Genomic DNA, 18942 nt, shown 5'->3' with positions numbered 1-18942 from the left:
CCTTCCTTTCTGGGAAAGCCAAGCTCCCCTAACGTATACGGTTGCATTATTTTCCTGCCTCGCCGAGTCGCTGGCCCCTCTCTGACTTCTCCCGGGATCCGCTCGGTCGTGCGGGCCCCGCCGCAGCCAGGCGGCCAGGACGGGCGTCTCGGTGCCTCCACGCCCCAATCTCCCCCTGCGCTCCCGCCGGCCGCTTCCCGGTCCCAGGCCGGGGCCCCCGCGGGCACTGACGCGCTGGGGGAGGAGCGGTTTCTTGCTGCGTGCCTCTCAGGAGCATTACGGCAGGGCTCGTTCCCGGCGCGGGCCGCCAGCCCCAGCCTCCCGGGTCCGGAGCTGGGACTGGCGGAGGCCGCGAGGGAAGGAGCGCGAGCGAGGAGCCACGCGCCGCCCGTCCGCGCCCAGACCGCCGCCGCCGCCTCCGCAGCCATGGCCGAGCGCCGCGCCTTCGCCCAGAAGATCAGCAGGTAAATCTCGGGCGTGGGGCGCGCCGCTGCAGCTGGGGGCAGAGCCGGGGAGTCCTCCCTGGCCGGGCCTAGGAGGCGGTGGGTGTGGCGGCGCCGGCGCCCGGATCCCGCGGCCTGGTCCGCGTCTGAGCGCCGGGGCGGAGAGGGCTCGCGGCTGTCGCGGGTGCCGCCGAGGCCTCGCACCGCCCTCCGACCCCGGCTCCAACCGGCGCCCGCGGCCAAGCCCTGCTCGTGGGCGCGGAGAGCCCCGCACGCAGCGCGCCCGCGCCCGCCCGCTCTTCGGTGGCCCGGGCCTGGAGTTTCGCGGCGCCTTATTGAAGGCGGGGGCGGGGGGTTCGTAGCCTGCCGGTAGGCACTTCCCAGATTCTTTGTGTCCCGAGCCCCGGGCTGACCGGGGGCTGCCGCGGCCTTCCGCCCCCTCCTCCCCACGCCCACCCCGTTTGCCCCCAGAAGAGTGCGGGGCCCGGGCCCGCCCTCCCATCCACCCCAACAAAAGGTTCGGCGTGCGACCGGCTGCCGGCCGTGGGAGGCCGGCCCTTCTCGCCGCACCCTGCCTGAGAAATCTGACAGGAATCCTCTTTGCAACCAGGGGCCCGAGTGACTGGGCTTGGGCACGTAGAATGTAAAACGTGCGGCCAAATGAAAAGTTAAGAGCTCGTGGTCTGCACCTTCGGTGTGCGGCTACCGAGTCTCTGAGGAATTGTAGGTTGAAGATTGGTTTTAATAGCATATGAATTTCAGTGTGCGCCTGTTTCTCTGAGCTCCAGAGGAAGATGGATGATAGGCAGTGTTCTTTATACACTGGCCCTTTGATTCATATTTTAACAGTTTGGAAGTAAGCAAGCGATCAAGGTTGAGGTTTGCAAGGCTTTATCTTCGTGTGGTGGGCAGGTTGCCACCTTTCTGTCCTCTGCAAAACTAAAAATTGAATTACGGCGAGGAGTCTAATATTTGTGATTTCATTGTGGAATATACTAATGTATAAGACATTAGATATTTATAGTTACAGTAACACAATTTATGTTACGATGTCCCAAGAAAAGAAACATTCGAATGCATTACTTTTTTGACAATTGTGTTACTGTGGGTCTAGATCTTTTTAGTTTTTATCTAAATAAACTTTAAATATTTAAACTTAAATATTTAAAGATATAAAACTTAAGTGTTTAAAGATATTAAAGATTTTTGGACCTACCAAAGAGGTCCTTTCTTAAATGACTGAACATCCATAGTGTTACTCTATTTTGGCATATTTTTATTTCAAACATCATCTCTGATTTAAGCTTTGTGCTTAATTGATTTTCTTTTGAACACTGAACATATTTCATTTTCTCCTTAAGAGGCAAAATATAAAGTGCTTAAGAGCTTGGGCTCTAGTGTCAGACTAAGACATGGGTTCCGAATCCTGTTACTTTGCCAAATTAGTTAAGCTGTCTTTAAATTTTAGTTTCTCATCTGGAAAATGGGTGTAACAGTACCCAGCTCATAGAGTTGTTCTGAACAGTAGGTGGTGTAATTTGTGTAAAGTGTTTAGCATAGTGCATGGCCTATTTTGTCACTGAACACTACAAAATTAGTACATCCCAGGGAGTTGCGATAGACTTAATGGGAAATTATTTGTTTTTTTAAGTAAAAAATTGGGTTTTGTTACTGAAAGCAGTGCCATTTAAAGGAAGATACATTACTTAACACACATGCTTAGTATTTATTTATCCTTAGTAGAACCAAAGGTTTATCTCTGAAAACACATTAATCAAGAAAGTACACATTGGGGAGTTAGATATGAAATATATACAGTGTTCTCCATTCACAGTTTGTCCTCAGATGGGACAGCACAAAACAAAAAAAGATACTCAGTTTTGCAAAATGACACAAAATTCAAATTAATATGGTTTTTGTAAAGTTATAAAATTAAGGCAGTGGAAATGAAGAGACATGCATTGACTGGAGAAATACATAGGAGGTAGACATGGCCATGATTGTGGCTGACTGAACATGGAAGGCGAAGAAGATAGAAGAGCCTGGGATGACATCAAAGTTTCTGACTTGGGCAACCAGGTGGATGATGGAGGCAATCACTGAGGTAAGGGAAGAAAAGAGGAAGGAGGGTTTTGAGGGTGGGAAATGTGGTGGGATGGAGATGATGATTCAGTTTTGGACATGTTGATTTTGAGGTGCTCATGGAGCATTCACAGAGAAATATCTGTTAGGTTGTTGGTGTAAGTTTAAGGTAGTAGAGAGGCTGGGTTGGAGATCTAGATTTGGGGGTCATTAGCAAGTAGATTGTAAGTGAAGGCAGAGGAGTAGATGATATAGTCCATAAGAAATGTGTAGACTTAATTTTGAGGGAAGACCAAGGACAAAACTGCTTTAGATGATGCGTTATTATCTGCTTATTGTGAATTAAAGGTACTTTCCTCCTTGTTACCAAATATGGCTGAATAACACTTCTGAATAAATTGTTGTTCTGCTTCTTAGTTTTCTACTAGAGGAAGTATAGCACAAACTTTGGAGACAGCCTAGGTTTGACACTGAGTCAAACTGCCTTTCATTGAGTAAACTTGGGCAAGTTACTTCACCTCACATTCTCTATCTATAAAATGGGATAACAGTAGGACCTACCTTATAAGGTTGTTGTAAGGATTAAATAAATCAATATCTGTAAAGTGCTTAGAACAGTGCTTTGTATAAGTGCCCAGTAAGCTTCTTTTTATTATTACAGTATTTATAATATGGCTTAGCATCTCTCCTTGGAAGTGATAATCCTTTTTATGATGTGCATACATGAAATTTGTTGTTCTGTGAAAAGCTGGTTGCTATTTGAAACCTTATTTTTAAAACCTAACAATTGTTCAGAAACCTTTACTTTAAAAAGAATTATACTGACCTCTGTTCTGGCTCAGTCATTTCCTAAACCCTTTGTGTTTAATGCTGTTCTTTTTTGAGGCTGTGATTTCTTAAAGCTGTTTATTTTATATCAGTAGTACTATTTATCTCAGTTTATCAGAGAAAAGCAGCATGTATATTTTGTCCATGTCAAGGATTGACTCTTGTCTGTGTCTTATTTTTTGATTTTTTGAGAACAAGGCACATGCATTGTTAACCTTTATAATCACCTCCTAGCATATAGTTGGTACAATTTATGGACTGTTGACTGTAGATTGATGACCTAGGATTTTGTTCAGATTATTTTATCTTGTCACTTAATATTCAGCAGTAATGATATGCTTAAAGCATTTTTTTTTTTTACTACGTTTTCATCTTCATAACCCAGAAAGGCAGAAGATGGTTAAGCATATAGGTCACTTTGCACAGGTTGAAATTCTGCCTATAACACATAATAGCTATATCGTTCTGAGCAGTTGATCTAACATTTCTGTCTTGGTTTCCTTATCAGTCAAATGGGGATAAAAGCCTCCATAGAGTTAATATAAGATTAAATAAGTTAATATGTGTAAAACATCTAGAACTATGCATGAAACATAATAATCATTCAAAAAATGTTAGCTGCTGCTATTATTATTCTTGTTATTTGTTGTTATTATTATTCCCATAATCCAGATGAGGAACTGAGATCTACAGAGCATGAGATTATTTGCCTGAACTGGGATTCAAACCCTAGTCCTCAAATGTCAGATCTTACTTTCTTTTTATTTGACTATATTTTCTTTCTGTGAAATGTTTTCTGTAGTACTTCCAGATTTTCTAACAGTGCCACTGCTAGCATCCCCATAATTTCTCTTGCCGTTTTATTCTTTCCTTTGTTAATTTGGTATCATTTTGCTGCCTAAGAGACAGAATTTAATGAAAGGCTTTCATCAGATCCTTCTTTGGAGGAAAATCTTACATGAGGAGGATTTCCTGGATATAGGCTGCTTTATAACCGCAGTTGGTGTTTTTGGTCTTGACTTTGTTCATAACTTGACTGGATAGGCCTAATCTTTCAATCTGCTGCACGAAATTTTTTTCAATTCATATCTCACTCTTGATCAAAGTAAATCCTTTGCACACACATAGTGTCAACTACTTTGGTGCTCTCTTTCATCACTTAGGACACGTTTACCTGCCTGACCTTTTCTTGTGTTTATCTCACTAACTCTAAATGCTGAATACCTAACCTGTTTCTTGCTCCTGAGCTTCACAGTGGTTTAGGAGACTTATTATAAGAGTCCAGAATTGATCTTGTTATTAATTAATTGTCTTCTCATTTGACATGAGGTTTACTCCAAATCATTTCTTTGTTTCCCTACCCCATCTCTTAATGAAAAGTCAGAGACCATTTAAGTGAATCCTTCATTTTAACCTTAGCATACTACTATCCCAGTATGTCATTTAGTCATCTTTCTCTTAAGCCTGGAAAGTGTCTTGTCCCTAAAGCTTTCCTATTTTCTTGTTCTTTGGACCCCATTCCTTGCCACCTTCCTCAGAACCTTCATCTCATAATTTTCCCTTTCCTTTCTGGCATCTTTAATCTATTCATTTCTATGGGCTTCTTTTTAAGTCTTAACCTTAAGTCTTATTTATTATCCCTTTCTCATCATGAAACAAAAAAACCGTTGAGTCTTCTGGCATTTCTATTGCCAAGCAATCATTTTGTTTTCTCTTCTAGTCCCCTGTCTCACATATATGTGGTATAGTGTAAACCACTTCTGGCTTGTTCTCCTCATCAAGCCTTGGGCTATATGGTTATGGTACCTTATGTGTATTTGAATTATAGAACTCTTGAGGATTAGAAAGCTTTGACCTTTTTCTTTACTTCATCATTCATTTCATGAGCTACTATTTTGTTTTTGTTTTTAATTCCTCATGCTTGCCTATCCGCTTGGCCCCCCTATTTTATACTGCTTTTCAGAGCTCTTTGATGGCTAGTCTAGGTCTTTTGTCTCCAGTGCTTAGCACAGTCTTGTGTAAACTCAAGACACGGAAGAAGTGTTTGAATGAATGCCACCCTGTCACCTTGGAGCATCTTTCATTACCTCACTTCTGGATGACAACAGTAGGGTCGGAGCTGATCTAGCCTCTCTTTCCTCTAATTCAAATATACAGCAAACGAAGTTTTCCTAGAACAGCTTTTATCATGTCATTCTTTTGTTCAAGAATATATAGTGTCTCCTTAACAGTGTTAAATGCAAGCTCTTGCTTGCATGTTAAAATAATCTATAATCTGGTCCTTCTCTTGTTGATTTAATTCTCTTACTTTCTGATTAGTCAGTCAGGTTTTTTCACTGTACCCCCACAAATGCTCTGCTCATGTTCGTCTCTATAACTGTTCTGTTATTTTTTCTTTTTGACATGTCCTTCCTCTTTTCTAAATCTTACCCTTTTCTTCAACTGCTCCCATCCACTATCCTTACTTCTGGGATAACCATTTCCTTGCTTGCCTTTATTCTTACCACCTATGAATGCATTCCTAAGCAATAATAATTTTTTCTGCTTTTTAATTCATTTGACTAGAATCATGAAGTACGTTGGTATTCTTTTCTGTCTTGATTTTGCTCAAAATTAAACTTGTGAGATTCATGCATGATGATACAAGTAGGTGAAGTTCATTAATTTTCATTGCTTTATATTATTTCACTGTATAAATATACCACAATTTTCCATCCCACAGTAGGAGGACATTTGGGTTGTTTCCAGTTTTTGACTATCAGAAACCATGTTCCTGTGAACATTCCTTTACATATATTATAGTACACATGTACATGTGTTTCTCTAAGGCATACGAACATGTGAAATTGCTTGCTCTTACAGGGTCTTTCATTGCTTGTCATAGCAGCTTTGTTTATCGTCAGATTTATTAGATAATGCCAAACTGTTTTCTAAGATAGCTGCTTTATACTTTACGTAGTTGCTATCACTTGACATTGTCAGCATTTTCATTTTTGCCAGTCTGGTATATGTATGATACTATCTTATTGTAAAAGTTTTAGTTTAAATTTACTTGATTACTAATGAGATTGAACTCTGTATGTTTAGTGACCATTTGAATTTACTCTTCTGTAAATTATCTATTTAAATCTTTTGCCATTTGCCTCCCTTTGATTTTCCCTTTAGGTTCTGTCTTTTTCTTACTGATTTGTGTGTGTACTTTGTCCATTTAGCATATTAGTTATTTATTGATATGTGTGTTGCAGATATCTTTTCCCACACTGTAGTTTGTTTTTGACCTTTTTTATGGAGTCTTTTGAAAACTAAGTCTCAAGTTTTAATTGTCTTTTTTTTTTTAATAGTACATTTGGGGTCTTGTTTATAAAATATTTTATTACTTTGTGGTCATTAAGTATTTTTATGTATTACCATATACTTTGTAGTTTGCCTCTTTTGTATTTAGATTTTTATTCCACCTGGACTTGATATGTCCGTGGTGTGAAATTTTGGTTTTCTTCAAAATGGGTTATCCTTCCCCCATTGACCTGCCCTGCCACCTCTGTAATAGATCATGGTCCTTATTTTCAAGTCTTTTTCTGGGTTCTGTTTTGTCCCATTGGTCTGGTTATGCATCTTCTCATCAGTTATAAAGAATTTTAATTATGATGTCTTGGAATTCAGTAAAATAACTCTTCCCACCTTTTTAAAAAGTGTCTTGGTTGCTCAGCCCTTTGAATTTCCATGTATGTTTCAGAATCTACCAGAAAGCAAATGAAAAATCACTGAATTCTATTAAAATTTGATTGGGACTGCATTGAATGTATATATCAATTTGGGGGAGAAATGACATCCTTATAAATGTTTCCAATCAATAGTCATGGTGTATCTCTCCATACAATGAAATGTTATAATTTTCTCTGTAAGGCTCTTGCATATCTTTTGTTAGATTTATTTCTATCTATATAACAATTATATTTAGCTATGTACCTTGCTAAACTCTTGTTAATTTTAAAAATATGTCTGTGGATCTCTTTGCATGTCTATGTGGACAACCGTATCATCTAGAAATCGTGAATTTTTGTTTCTTCCTTTCCAAACCTAACAATGGATTTTTTTTGTCTTGCTCTGCACACTATTATCTTGTATTACTGTGCAGATGATTATCATTTCTATCTAACATTTTATTAATTTTGAACATTCTCATTTTATGATCTATGTTTCACTTAACATTAAGCCTGATGGGTGCTGTAGGTTTTCTGTAGATAGTCTTTCAGTCTGGGTTTCCTAGAAAACAGACTGAGACAAGGATTAAAAATTGGTGCCTTATCCTGGGAGACATCCCAGGGCATCAGAAGACAAAAAGGAAAGTGAGGCAGAGAAGGATGGGAAACAGTGTAAGGTGATACCCTGTCTCCTTGGTCACTGCCTCATGAAGCTGGAGATAGCTTGGTTGCAAAAGTTGTGTTTGGACAGAGGAGCAGTTCCTTAGATCAGTAAATGGAAGTCTGAAAGACAGGAAATTGATCTACCTGCTTTTCTCCTACATTCTGTTTTCCATTAGTCAGTTCATCTCCTCAGAGAGTTAACTTTTTCAGTGGCTTTATACAGAGGAGACTTTCTGGTTGCAAGTGACAAAAACTCAAATCAGATTAATTTGCACATACAAAAAAGTATTGGCTCATGTGACTGAGTACATCGGTCCAGGGCTACACATGATGTCAGTAGGCCCCTTATTTTCATGCCTTTCCCCTCACTGGTTACAATGAGAGTTGACAGCCCCAGGCTCAAATCTTACCAGTTTAGTTCTGGCAGAAAAGATACAGTTGGTTTGGCCTGGGTCACATGTCCTTCATTATGGCTTGGAGGAGAGATGTTGTGGTGTCAGCCCCATGTACTCTCAAGGAATGAGTTCCTTACCAAAAAGAAGGGGTTTCTAACCAAAAGGAAGGTAAGAGTGCTGCTCACAGCAAAACAACTGATGTTCTTTAAAATTAGTCATTTTTAAGTTCGGTATTACTATTAATATATATACTATACAGTCAGCTGTATCATCTGCTAAAATTTAAATTTAAGTGGTGAATACAAACAAAAATTCAAAGAAAACCATTGTAACTTGGTGCTAGCTGAGGATCCATTGTGCTTTAGGTTTGTTAAGTTTAGCTCTGCTCTTAATGCCAACATGTAGCCCTCCCAAGGTCTGCTTGTGGTGTTTTTCGGCTTTCCCATGCTTCTTTTGGCATCTGCATGCTGCATCATGAGATGTTCTGATTTGTCCTGTGGCATCATAAAACTGAACTCCTTCACTTCTGTCAGCCATTTAATGATTTTCATAAACTTTGCTAAAGATACTGGGATTGTGGGAAGGGGTCTCAATGTGCAGAATTTCTTAGTGATTCCACACCAGTTCTCCTCTTATTGATGTCATCATCTTCCCCTCTTTTTCTTTCTCCAACTGGTAAGCAGTTTATTCCCCTAATCCTAACTGATCAATTCTAACCATACCCAGGTTTTTTTTTGTTAAAGACAACTTTATTGAGGTATACTTTATATGCCATAAAATTAATTCATTTTAAGTGTACCATTCAATGATTTTTTTTTTTTTTTGCCTTTAGTTAGTATTTGGTTGGTCTGTTTTCTTTGCTGTGATTTTATTTTCTCTGGTGACATCTGTTTAGTTTTAGGAGTGCTCCCGTCTAGAACAGTCCCTCTAAAATACCCTGTAGAGGTGGTTTGTGGGAGGCAAATTCCCTCAACTTTTGCTTGTCTGGGAATTGTTTAATCCCTCCATCATATTTAAATGATAATCGTGCTGGATACAGTATCCTTGGTTCAAGGCCCTTCTGTTTCATTGCATTAAATATATCATGCCATTCTCTTCTGGCCTGTAAGGTTTCTATCGAGAAGTCTGATGATAGCCTGATGGGCTTTCCTTTATAGGTGACCTTTTTCTCTCTAGCTGCCTTTAAAACTCTTTCCTTGTCCTTGATCTTTGCCATTTCAATTATTATGTGTCTTGGTGTTGTCCTCCTTGGGTCCTTTCTGTTGGGAGTTCTGTGTATTTCCGTGGTCTGTTCGATTATTTCCTCCCCCGGTTTGGGGAAGTTTTCAGCAATTATTTCTTCAAAGACACTATCCCTTTTCCTCTCTCTTCTTCTGGTACCCCAATAATACGGATATTGTTCCTTTTGGATTCGTCACACAGTTCTCTTAATATTGTTTCATTCCTGGAGATCCTTTTATCTCTCTCTATGTCAGCTTCTATGCGTTCCTGTTCTCTGGTTTCCATTACATCAATGGCCTCTTGCATCTTGTCCATTCTGCTCATAAATCCTTCCAGAGTTTGTTTCACTTCTCTAATCTCTTTCCTGGCGTCTGTAATCTCCCTCCGGACTTCATCCCTTAGCTCTTTTATATTTCTCTGCATCTCCGTCAGCATGTTTATGATTTTTATTTTGAATTCTTTTTCAGGAAGACTGGTTAGGTCTGTCTCCTTCTCTGGTGTTGTCTCTGTGGTCTTTGCCTGTAATTTTGCCTTTTCATGGTGATAGAGATAGTTTGCAGAGCTGGCACAAGTGACAGCTGGAAGAACTTCCCTTCTTGTTGGTTTGTGGCCCTCCTCTCCTGGGAGAACAGCGACCTCTACTGGCTTGTGCTGGGCAGCTGCACGCAGAAAGGGCTTCTGCTTCCTGCCCGGCTGCTATGGAGTTTATCTCTGCTGTTGCTGTGGGTGTGGCCTGGCTCGGGCTGCTACTCCGATATGGTGGAGACGCGTTGGGGGGGGAAACGGCCGGGAGGCTATTTATCTCTGTGAGGGCCCTCCGTGCTCCCTGCTGCCCAGGGGGTTAGAGTGCCCAGAGATCCCCAGATTCCCTGCTGCTGTACTAAGTGTCCCGGGACGTTTCCATCTGGTTTTGGGGTCCCTGTCCCTTTAAGACTTCCAAAACGCACTCGCAAAAAAAAAAAAAAAAAATCAATTAATTAATTAATTAAAAAAAAAAAAGCTGCTCACTTTTCTTTGTCCCCGGGCGCTGGCCTCAGGGACCCACTCACAAGTCTTGCTGTCCTGTTTCCCTAGTATCCAGGACCCCATGCATGTACTGTGTCTGCGCTCTGGTCCGGATGGCTGGGGCTGGGTGTTTAGCAGCCCTGGGCTCCCTCTCCCTCCCCACTCCGACTCCTCTCCTCCCGCTGGGAGCTGGGGGGAGGGGCGCTCGGGTCCTCCCGGGCTGGGGCTTGTATCTTACCTCCTTTGTGAGGCACTGGGTTCTTGCAGGTGTGGATGTGGTCTGGATGTTGTCCTGTGTCCTCTGGTCTCTATTCTAGGAAGAGTTGTCTTTGTTATATTTTCATAAATAAATGTGGTTTTGGGAGGAGATTTCTGCTGCTCTACTCACACCATCTTGGCTCCACCTCTAGCTCCATTCAATGATTTTTAGTAAATTCATTGAATTGTGAAACTGTCATCTACAATTCAGTTTTAGAGCATTTCCGTAACTCCAAGAATCCCTTGTGCCTTTTTACAGTGACTCCCTGTTCTCACCCCAAGGTCCCAGGCAACCACTAATATACTTTCTGTCTCTCTCTTTCTAGATTTGCCTTTTCTGAACATTTCATATAAATGGAGTCATACAATATGTGGCCTTTTTTGTCTGGCTTCTTTCACTTAGCATAATGTTTTCATGATTCATCCATGTTGTAGCATGTGTCAGTACTTCACTCCTTTTTATGGCTGAATCATATTCCATTGTATGTATGTACATAGCACATTTTGTTTATGCATTTGTTAGTTGATGGACATTTAAGTTTTGACCTTCTGGCTATTATGAATAGTGCTGCTATGAGCATTCATGTACAAGATTTTCTTTGAACACCTGTTAGGAGTGGAATTGCTGGGTCATGTGATAATTTTATATTAAATTTTTTGAGGAACTGCCAAACTGTTGCACAGTGACTATACATTTTTGCATTCGCACCAGTGATTACGAGGGTTCTAATTTTCTCCACATTTTTGCTAACACTTGTTATTGTCCTCTTTTTGATTACAGACATTCTAATGAATATGAAGTGGCATTTCATTATGATTTGGTTTGCATTTCCCTAATAATTAGTGATGTTTTTCTTGTGCTTACTAACCATTCCCCTATTCTCTTTATTATTATTATTCTTTTTTATTAAGGTATCATTGATATATACTCTTATGAAGGTTTCACATGAAAAACATTGTGGTTACTATATTTACCCATATTATCAAGTGCTCCCCATACCCCATTGAAGTCACTGTCCTTCAGTGTAGTAAGATGCCACAGAGTAAAACTACTTGTCTTCTTTGTGCTACACTGTCTTCCCTGTGAGCACCCCTCCACACCATGTGTACCAATCATAATACCCCTCAATCCTCTTCTCCCTCCCACCCCACACACCCTCCTTCCCCCACCCCTCACCTTTGCTAACCACGAATCCCTTCTTGGAGTCTGAGTCTCCTGCTGTTTTGTTACGCTGTTATACTCCACAAATGAGGAAAATCATTTGGTACTTGTCTTTCCCCACCTGGCTTATTTCATTGAGCATAATACCCTCTAGCTACATCCATGTTGTTGCAAATGGTAGGATTTGTTTTCTTCTCATGGCTGAATAGTATTCCATTGTGTATATGTACCACATCTTCTTTATCCATTCATCTACTGATAGACACTTAGGTTGCTTTCATTTCTTGGCTATTGTAAATAGTGCTGCAGTAAACATAGGGGTGCATATGTCTTTTTCAAACTGGGCTGCTGCATTCTTAGGGTAAATTCCTAGGAGTGGCATTCCTGGGTCAAATGGTATTTCTACTTTTAGTTTTTAGAGGAACCTCCATACTGCTTTCCACAATGGTTTAACTGATTTACATTTCCATCAGCAGTGTAGGAAGGTTCCCATTTCTCCACATCCTTGCCAGCATTTGTTGTTGTTTGTCTTTTGGATGGTGGCCACCCTAAGTGGTGTGAGGTGATATCTCATTGTGGTTTTAATTTGCATTTCTCTGATGATTAGCAATGTGGAGCATCTTTTCATGTGCCTGTTGGCCATCTGAATTTCTTCTTTGGAGAAGTGCCTGTTCAGCCTTTCTGTCCATTTTTTAATTGGATTATTTGCTTTTCTTTTCTTGAGGTGCATGAGCTCTTTATATAATTTGGATGTCAACCCCTTATCGAATATGTCATTTATGAATACATTCTCCCATACTGTAGTATGTCTTTTTGTTTTATTGATGGTGTCCTTTACAGTACAGAAGCTTTTCAGCTTGATATAGTCCCACTTGTTCATTTTTGCTTTTGTTTCCCTTGCCCAGGGAGATATGTTCATGAAGAAGTTGCTCATGTTTATGTCCAAGAGACTTTTGCCTATTTTTTTCTAAGGGTTTTATGGTTTCATGACTTACATTCAGGTCTTTGATCCATTTTGAGTTTACTTTTGTGTATGGGGTTAGACAATAATCCAGTTTCATTCCCTTACATGTAGTTGTCCAATTTTGCCAACACCAGTTGTTGAAGAGGCTGTCATTTTCCCATTGTATATCCATGGCTCCTTTATCATATATAAATTGACCATATATGCTTGGGTTTATATCTAGTCTATCTAGTCTGTTCCTTTGGTGTATGTGTATGTTCTTGTGCTGATACCAAATTGACTTGATTACTGTGAGTTTGTAGTAGAGCTTGAAGTCAGGGAGTGTAATTCCTCCCACTTTATTCTTCCTTCTCAGGATTGCTTTGGCTCTTTGGGATCTTTTGTGGTTCCATATGAAGTTTAGAACTGTTTGCTCTAGTTCATTGAAGAATGCTGTAGGTATTTTGATAGGGATTGCATTGAATCTTTAGATTGCTTTAGGCAGGATGGCTATCTTGACAATATTAATTCTTCCTATCCATGAGTACGGGATGTGTTTCCATTTATTGGTATCTTCTTTAATTTCTCTCATGAGTGTATCGTAATTTTCAGAGTATAAGTGTTTCACTTCCTTGGTTAGTTTTATTCCTAGGTATTTTATTCTTTTGGATGCAATTGTGAATAGAATTGTTTTCCTGATTTCTCTTTCTGCTAGTTCATTAGTGTATAGGAATGCAACAGACTTCTGTGTATTAATTTTCTATCCCACAACTTTTCTGAACTCAGATATTAGATCTAGTAGTTTTGGAGTAGATTCTTTAGGGTTTTTTATGTACAATATCATGTCATCTGCAAATAGGGACAGTTTAACTTCTTCCTTGCCAATCTGGATGCCTTTTATTTCTTTGTATTGTCTGATTGCCGTGGCTAGGACCTCCAGTAGTATGTTGAATAGAAGTGGGGAGAGTGGGCATCCTTGTCTTGTTCCTGACCTTAAAGGAAAAGCTTTCAGCTTCTCGCTGTTAAGTATAATGTTGGCTGTGGGTTTGTCATATATAGCCGTTATTATGTTGTGGTACTTGCCCTCTATACTCATTTTGTTGAGAATTTTTACTATGAATGGATGTTGAATTTTGTCGAATGCTTTTTCAGCATCTATGGAGATGATCATGTGGTTTTTGTCCTTCTTTTTGTTGATGCAGTGGATGATGTTGATGGATTTTCGAATGTTGTACCATCCTTACATCCCTGGGATGAATCCTACTTGATCATGATGGATGATCTTTTTAATGTATTTTTGAATTTGGTTTGCTAATATTTTGTTGAGTATTTTTGCATCTATGTTCATCAGAGATATTGGTCTGTAATTTTCTTTTTTTGTTGTGTCTTTGCCTGGTTTTGGTATTAGAGTGTTGTTGGCCTCATAGAATGAGTTTGGGAGGATTCGTTCCTCTTCTACTTTTTGGAAAACTTTAAGGAGTATGACTATTAAGTCTTCCCTAAATGTTTGATAAAATTCAGCAATGAAACCATCTGGTCCTTGGGTTTTATTCTCAGGTAGTTTTTTGATTACCAATTCAATTTCTTTGCCGGTAATTGGTCTATTCAGGCTTTCTGTTTTTTCCTTGGTTAGCCTTGGTAGGTTTTATTTTTCTAGAAAGTTGTCCATTTCTTCTAGGTTATCCAGTTTGTTAGCATATAATTTTTCATAGTATTTTCTCATAATTCTTTGTATTTTGGTGTTGTCTGTAGTGATTTTTCCTTTCTCATTTCTGATTCTGTTTATGTGTGTAGACTTTCTTTTTTTCTTCATATGTCTGGCTAGGGGTTTATCTATTGTCTTTATTTTCTCGAAGAATCAGCTCCTGCTTTCATTGATTCTTTCTATTGTTTTATTCTTCTTGATGTTACTTATTTCTGCTTTAATCTTTATTATGTCCCTCATTCTTCTGACTTTGGGCCTCATTTGTTCTTCTTTTCTAGTTTCATTAATTGTGAGTTTAGCCTGTTCTTTTGGGATTGTTCTTCTTTCCTGAGGTATGCCTATATTGCAGCATATTTCCCTCTTAGCACGGCATTCGCTGCGTCCCGCAGATTTTGCGGTGTTGTATTATTATTGTCATTTGTCTCCATATATTGCTTGATCTCTGTTTTTATTTGGTCATTGATCCATTGATTATTTAGGAGCATGTTATTAAGCCTCCATGTGTTTGTGGGCTTTTTCATTTTCTTTGAATACTTTATTTCTTGTTTCATAACTTTGTGATCTGAGAAGCTGGTTGGTACAATTTCAATCTTTTTGAATTTACTGAAGTTCTTTTTTGTGACCTAGTAGATGATCTATTCTTAAAAATATTCCATGTGCACTTGAGAAGAATGTGTATCCTGTTGCTTTTGGATGGAGTGTTCTGTAGATGTCCATTAGGTCCATCTGTTCCGTTGTTCAGTGCCTCTGTCTTTTTGTTTTCTGTCTGGTTGATCTGTCATTTGGAGTCAGTGATGTGTTGAAGTCTCCCAAAATGAATGCATTGCATTGTATTTCCCCCTTTAAGTCTGTTAGTATTCTTTTCACATATGTAGGTGATCCTGTTTTGGTTGCATAGATACTGATAATAGTTATATCCTTTTGTTGGACTGACCCCTTTTTCATTATGTAATGTCCTTCTTTGTCTCTTGTGACTTTCTTTATTTTGATGTCTATTTCATCTGATAAAAGTACTACAACTCCTGCTATTTTCTCATTATTAGTTGCATGAAATATCTTTTTTCATCCCTTTACTTTCAGTGTGTGTATGTCTTTGGGTTTGAAGTGAGTGTCTTGTAGGCAGCATATAGATGGGTCTTGTTTTTTTCTCTATACAGTGACCCTGTGTTTTTGATTGGCGCATTCAAAGCATTTACATTTAGGGTGATTATCGATAGGAATGTACTTATTGCCATGGAAGGCTTTAGATTTGTGGCTACCAAAGGTTCCAGGGTAATTCCCTTACTATATAACAGTCTAATTTAACTCACTTCATATGCTATTACAAGCACAACCTAAAGATTGTTTTTTTTCCTACTTTTTCTTCCTCCTCCATTCTTTGTATTTTATGAATCATATTCTCTACTCTTTGTCTAGCCCATGGGTGACATCTATTTAGTCTTAGGAATACTTCCATCTATAGGAGTCCCTCCAAAATGCACTGTAGAGGTGGTTTGTGGGAGGTAAATTCTCTCAGCTTTTGCTTATCTGAAAATTGTTTAATCCCTCCTTCAAATTTAAATGATAACCTTGTCAGGTAAAGTGTTCTTGTTTCGAGGCCCTTCTGCTTCATTGCATTAAATGTATCGTGCCACTCCCTTCTGGCCTGTAAGGTTTCTGTTGAGAAATCTGATGATAGCCTGATGTGTTTTCCTTTGTATGTGATCTTTTTTCTCTCTGTAGCTGCTTTTAAAAGTCTGTCTTTATCCTTAATCTTTGCCATTTTAATTATTTTATGTCTTGATGTTGTCTTCCTTGGGTCCCTTGTGCTGGGAGATCTGTGCATCTCAATGGCTTGAGAGACTATCCCTTTCCCCAGATTGCGGGAGTTTTCAGCAATTACTTCTTCAATGACACTTTCTATCCTTTTTTCTCTCTCTCCCCCTATTGTGAGAATATTGTTCTGTTTGGATTGGTCACACAGTTCTCTCAGTATTCTTTCATTCTTAGAAATTCTTTTTTCTCCCTGTGCCTCAGCTTCTTTGTATTCCTCTTCTCTCATTTCTATTCCATTTGCTGTCTCTTCTACTACATCTAATCTGCTTTTAAAATCCCTCCATTGTATGTTTCATTTCAGACTTGGAATTTCTTAATGATTGAATCTCTGTCTTAAATTTGTTCTTGATTTCTTGAATGTTTTTCTGTACCTCCATAAGCATGTTTATGATTTTTATTTTGAACTCTCTTTCAGGAAGATTGGTGAGTTCCATTTCATTTGGCCTTTTTCTGGGGTTTGTGAGCTTTTGGTCTGAACCGTGATCTTTTTACACTTCGTATTTCTATGTGGTCCCCTCTGTTGCCCAGAAGCTCCAGTATCTGGAGCTGCTCAGTCCCTAGAGTGAGGTTGGGGTTTGTAGGGAAGCAGAATTGATTCCTGGGGGAGGAAAGGTCTGTTTCCTGATTCCCGTCTGCCCTGCCTGTCTCCTGTATCAGAACCAGTGGGCTGAGTACACAGGTGTAAACCTCTGTGTTTCGTGTCTCTAGCTGTTGTAGGTGGGGGCTCCCTCTGGCTTGCCTGATGCCAGAGCAGTGACTGCCAGTTTACAAGCCGGTGCTGTCAGGCCAGGAGGAAGGTGCAGCAGGCTGCGTATCTGTGGGGTCTTCGGAGCTGAGTAGCCAGCCAGGGGGGATGGAGCGCCTGAAGCTCCCCAAAGTTCTCAATCTTCTGGGCACGGCATGCCCAGACAACCTTGTCCCCCTGTCCATCCTCCCGCTCAGCAAGCTCCGTGCAAACCCTGCCCCTTCAGCAGCCATCTTTCTGCTAGGGAGTGTTTCAGACCTCCTGCCTTTCCCTTGTCCCAGAGTGGCTGGGTGTGGATCCCGTTCTCCACAAACGGCCATAATCTGTCTCTGAAGCACTCCGCCTGTCCCAGCTCCCCATCCTCCTGAACATCACAGTGTAGGTTTCTGCTTGCAAAGCAGATCTCCAGGGCCAGGTGTTCAGGAGTCCTAGGCTTCCACCCCCTTCCCACTCCATCTCTCTTCTTCCCGCTGGTGAGCTGGGGTGGTGGAAGGCTCGAGTCCCGCCAGATCAAGGCCTTCATAAGTTACCCTGTTTTGTGAGGTCTGCTTTGTTCATGAGGTCTGTGTGCAGTCTGATGCAGCCTTCTTTCCTGTTGCTGTTTTAGGGTTAGTTGTATTAACTATATTTTCACACTATCTGTGGTTTTGGGAGGAGTTCTCTGTCTCACCTCTCACGCTGCCATCTGAATCCAAGAGTCTAAGTTTCTTTTTTTGTGGTGTCTTCGCCTGGTTTTGGTATTAGAGTGATGCTGGCCTCATAGCATGAGTTTGGAAGTATTCTCTCTTCTACTTTTTGGAAAACTTTAAGGAGGATGGGTATTAGGTCTTCACTAAATGTTTGATAAAATTTAGCAGTGAAGCCATCTGGACCAGGGTTTTTTTTCTTAGGTAGTTTTTTGATTACCGAGTGAATTTCATCGCTGGTAATTGATATGTTCAGATTTTCTGTTTCTTCCTGGGTCATCCTTGGAAGGTTGTATTTTTCTAGAAAGTTTTCCATTTCTTTTAGGTTGTTAGCATATAATTTTTCATAGTATTCTCTCATAATTCTTTGTGTTTCTGTGGTGTCTGTAATGATATTTCCATTCTCATTTCTGATTCTGTTTATGTGTGTAGACATTCTTTTTTTCTTGATAAGTCTGGCTAGGGGTTTATCTGTTTTGTTTATTTTCTTGAAGAACCAGCTCCTGCTTTCTTTGATTCTTTCTATTGTTTTATTCCTCTTGATTTTGTTTATTTCTGGTCTAATCTTTATTATGTCCCTCTTTCTACTGACTTTGGGCCTCGTTTATTCTTCTTTTTCCAGTTTCATTAATTGTGAGTTTAGACTTGTTCATATGGGATTGATCTTCTTCCCTGACGTAAGCCTGTACCAGTATATTTCCCTCTCAGCATGGTCTTCGCTATGTCCCACAGATTTTACAGTGTTGTTATTGTTGTCATTTTTCTCCATATATTGCTTGATCTCTGTTTTTATTTGGTCATTGATTCATTGGTTATTTAGGAGCATGTTGTTAAGGCTCTGTGTGTTTGTCAGCTTTTTTGTTTTCTTTGCATAATTTACTTCTAGTTTTATACCTTTGTGATCTGAGAAGCTGGTTGGTACAATTTCAGTCTTTCTGAATTTTCCGAGGCTTTTTTTGTGGCTTAGTATATGACCTATTCTTGAAAATATTCCATGTGCTCTTGAGGAAAATGTGTATCTTGCTGCTTTTGGGTGGAGTGTTCTGTAGATGTCTATTAGATCCATCTGTTCTAAGATGTTATTCAGTGCCTGTCTCCTTACTTATTTTCTGTCTGGTCGATCTTTCCTTTGGTGTGAGTGGTGTGTTGAAGTCTCCTAATGAATTGCTTTCTATTTCCCCCTTTAATTCTGTTAGTATTTGTTTCACATATGTAGGTGTTCCTGTGTTGGGGGAATAGATATTTTTAATGGTTATATCCTCTTGTTGGACTGACCCCTTCATCATTATT

At 40.0% G+C, this 18942-nt stretch overlaps 1 protein-coding gene across 12 annotated transcripts in view; it reads left to right on the top strand.

Annotated features, from left to right (window-relative positions):
- Positions 1 to 282: 282 nt before the first annotated feature.
- Positions 283 to 18942, top strand: part of DOCK7 (dedicator of cytokinesis 7) — a 252706-nt gene continuing 234046 nt past the window's right edge. For all 12 annotated transcript variants that reach the window (XM_036911277.2, XM_036911273.2, XM_036911272.2 and 9 more), the window contains exon 1: positions 283 to 464. In XM_036911277.2, the coding sequence (XP_036767172.2) occupies positions 427 to 464 (38 nt within the window). In that variant the 5' untranslated portion in view covers positions 283 to 426. The remainder of the gene's footprint in view (positions 465 to 18942) is intronic.

This window comes from Manis pentadactyla, chromosome 4 (assembly GCF_030020395.1).
Source record: "Manis pentadactyla isolate mManPen7 chromosome 4, mManPen7.hap1, whole genome shotgun sequence".
In the NCBI taxonomy this organism is placed as follows: domain Eukaryota; kingdom Metazoa; phylum Chordata; class Mammalia; order Pholidota; family Manidae; genus Manis; species Manis pentadactyla.
This window is presented reverse-complemented; position numbering and strand designations above follow the sequence as displayed.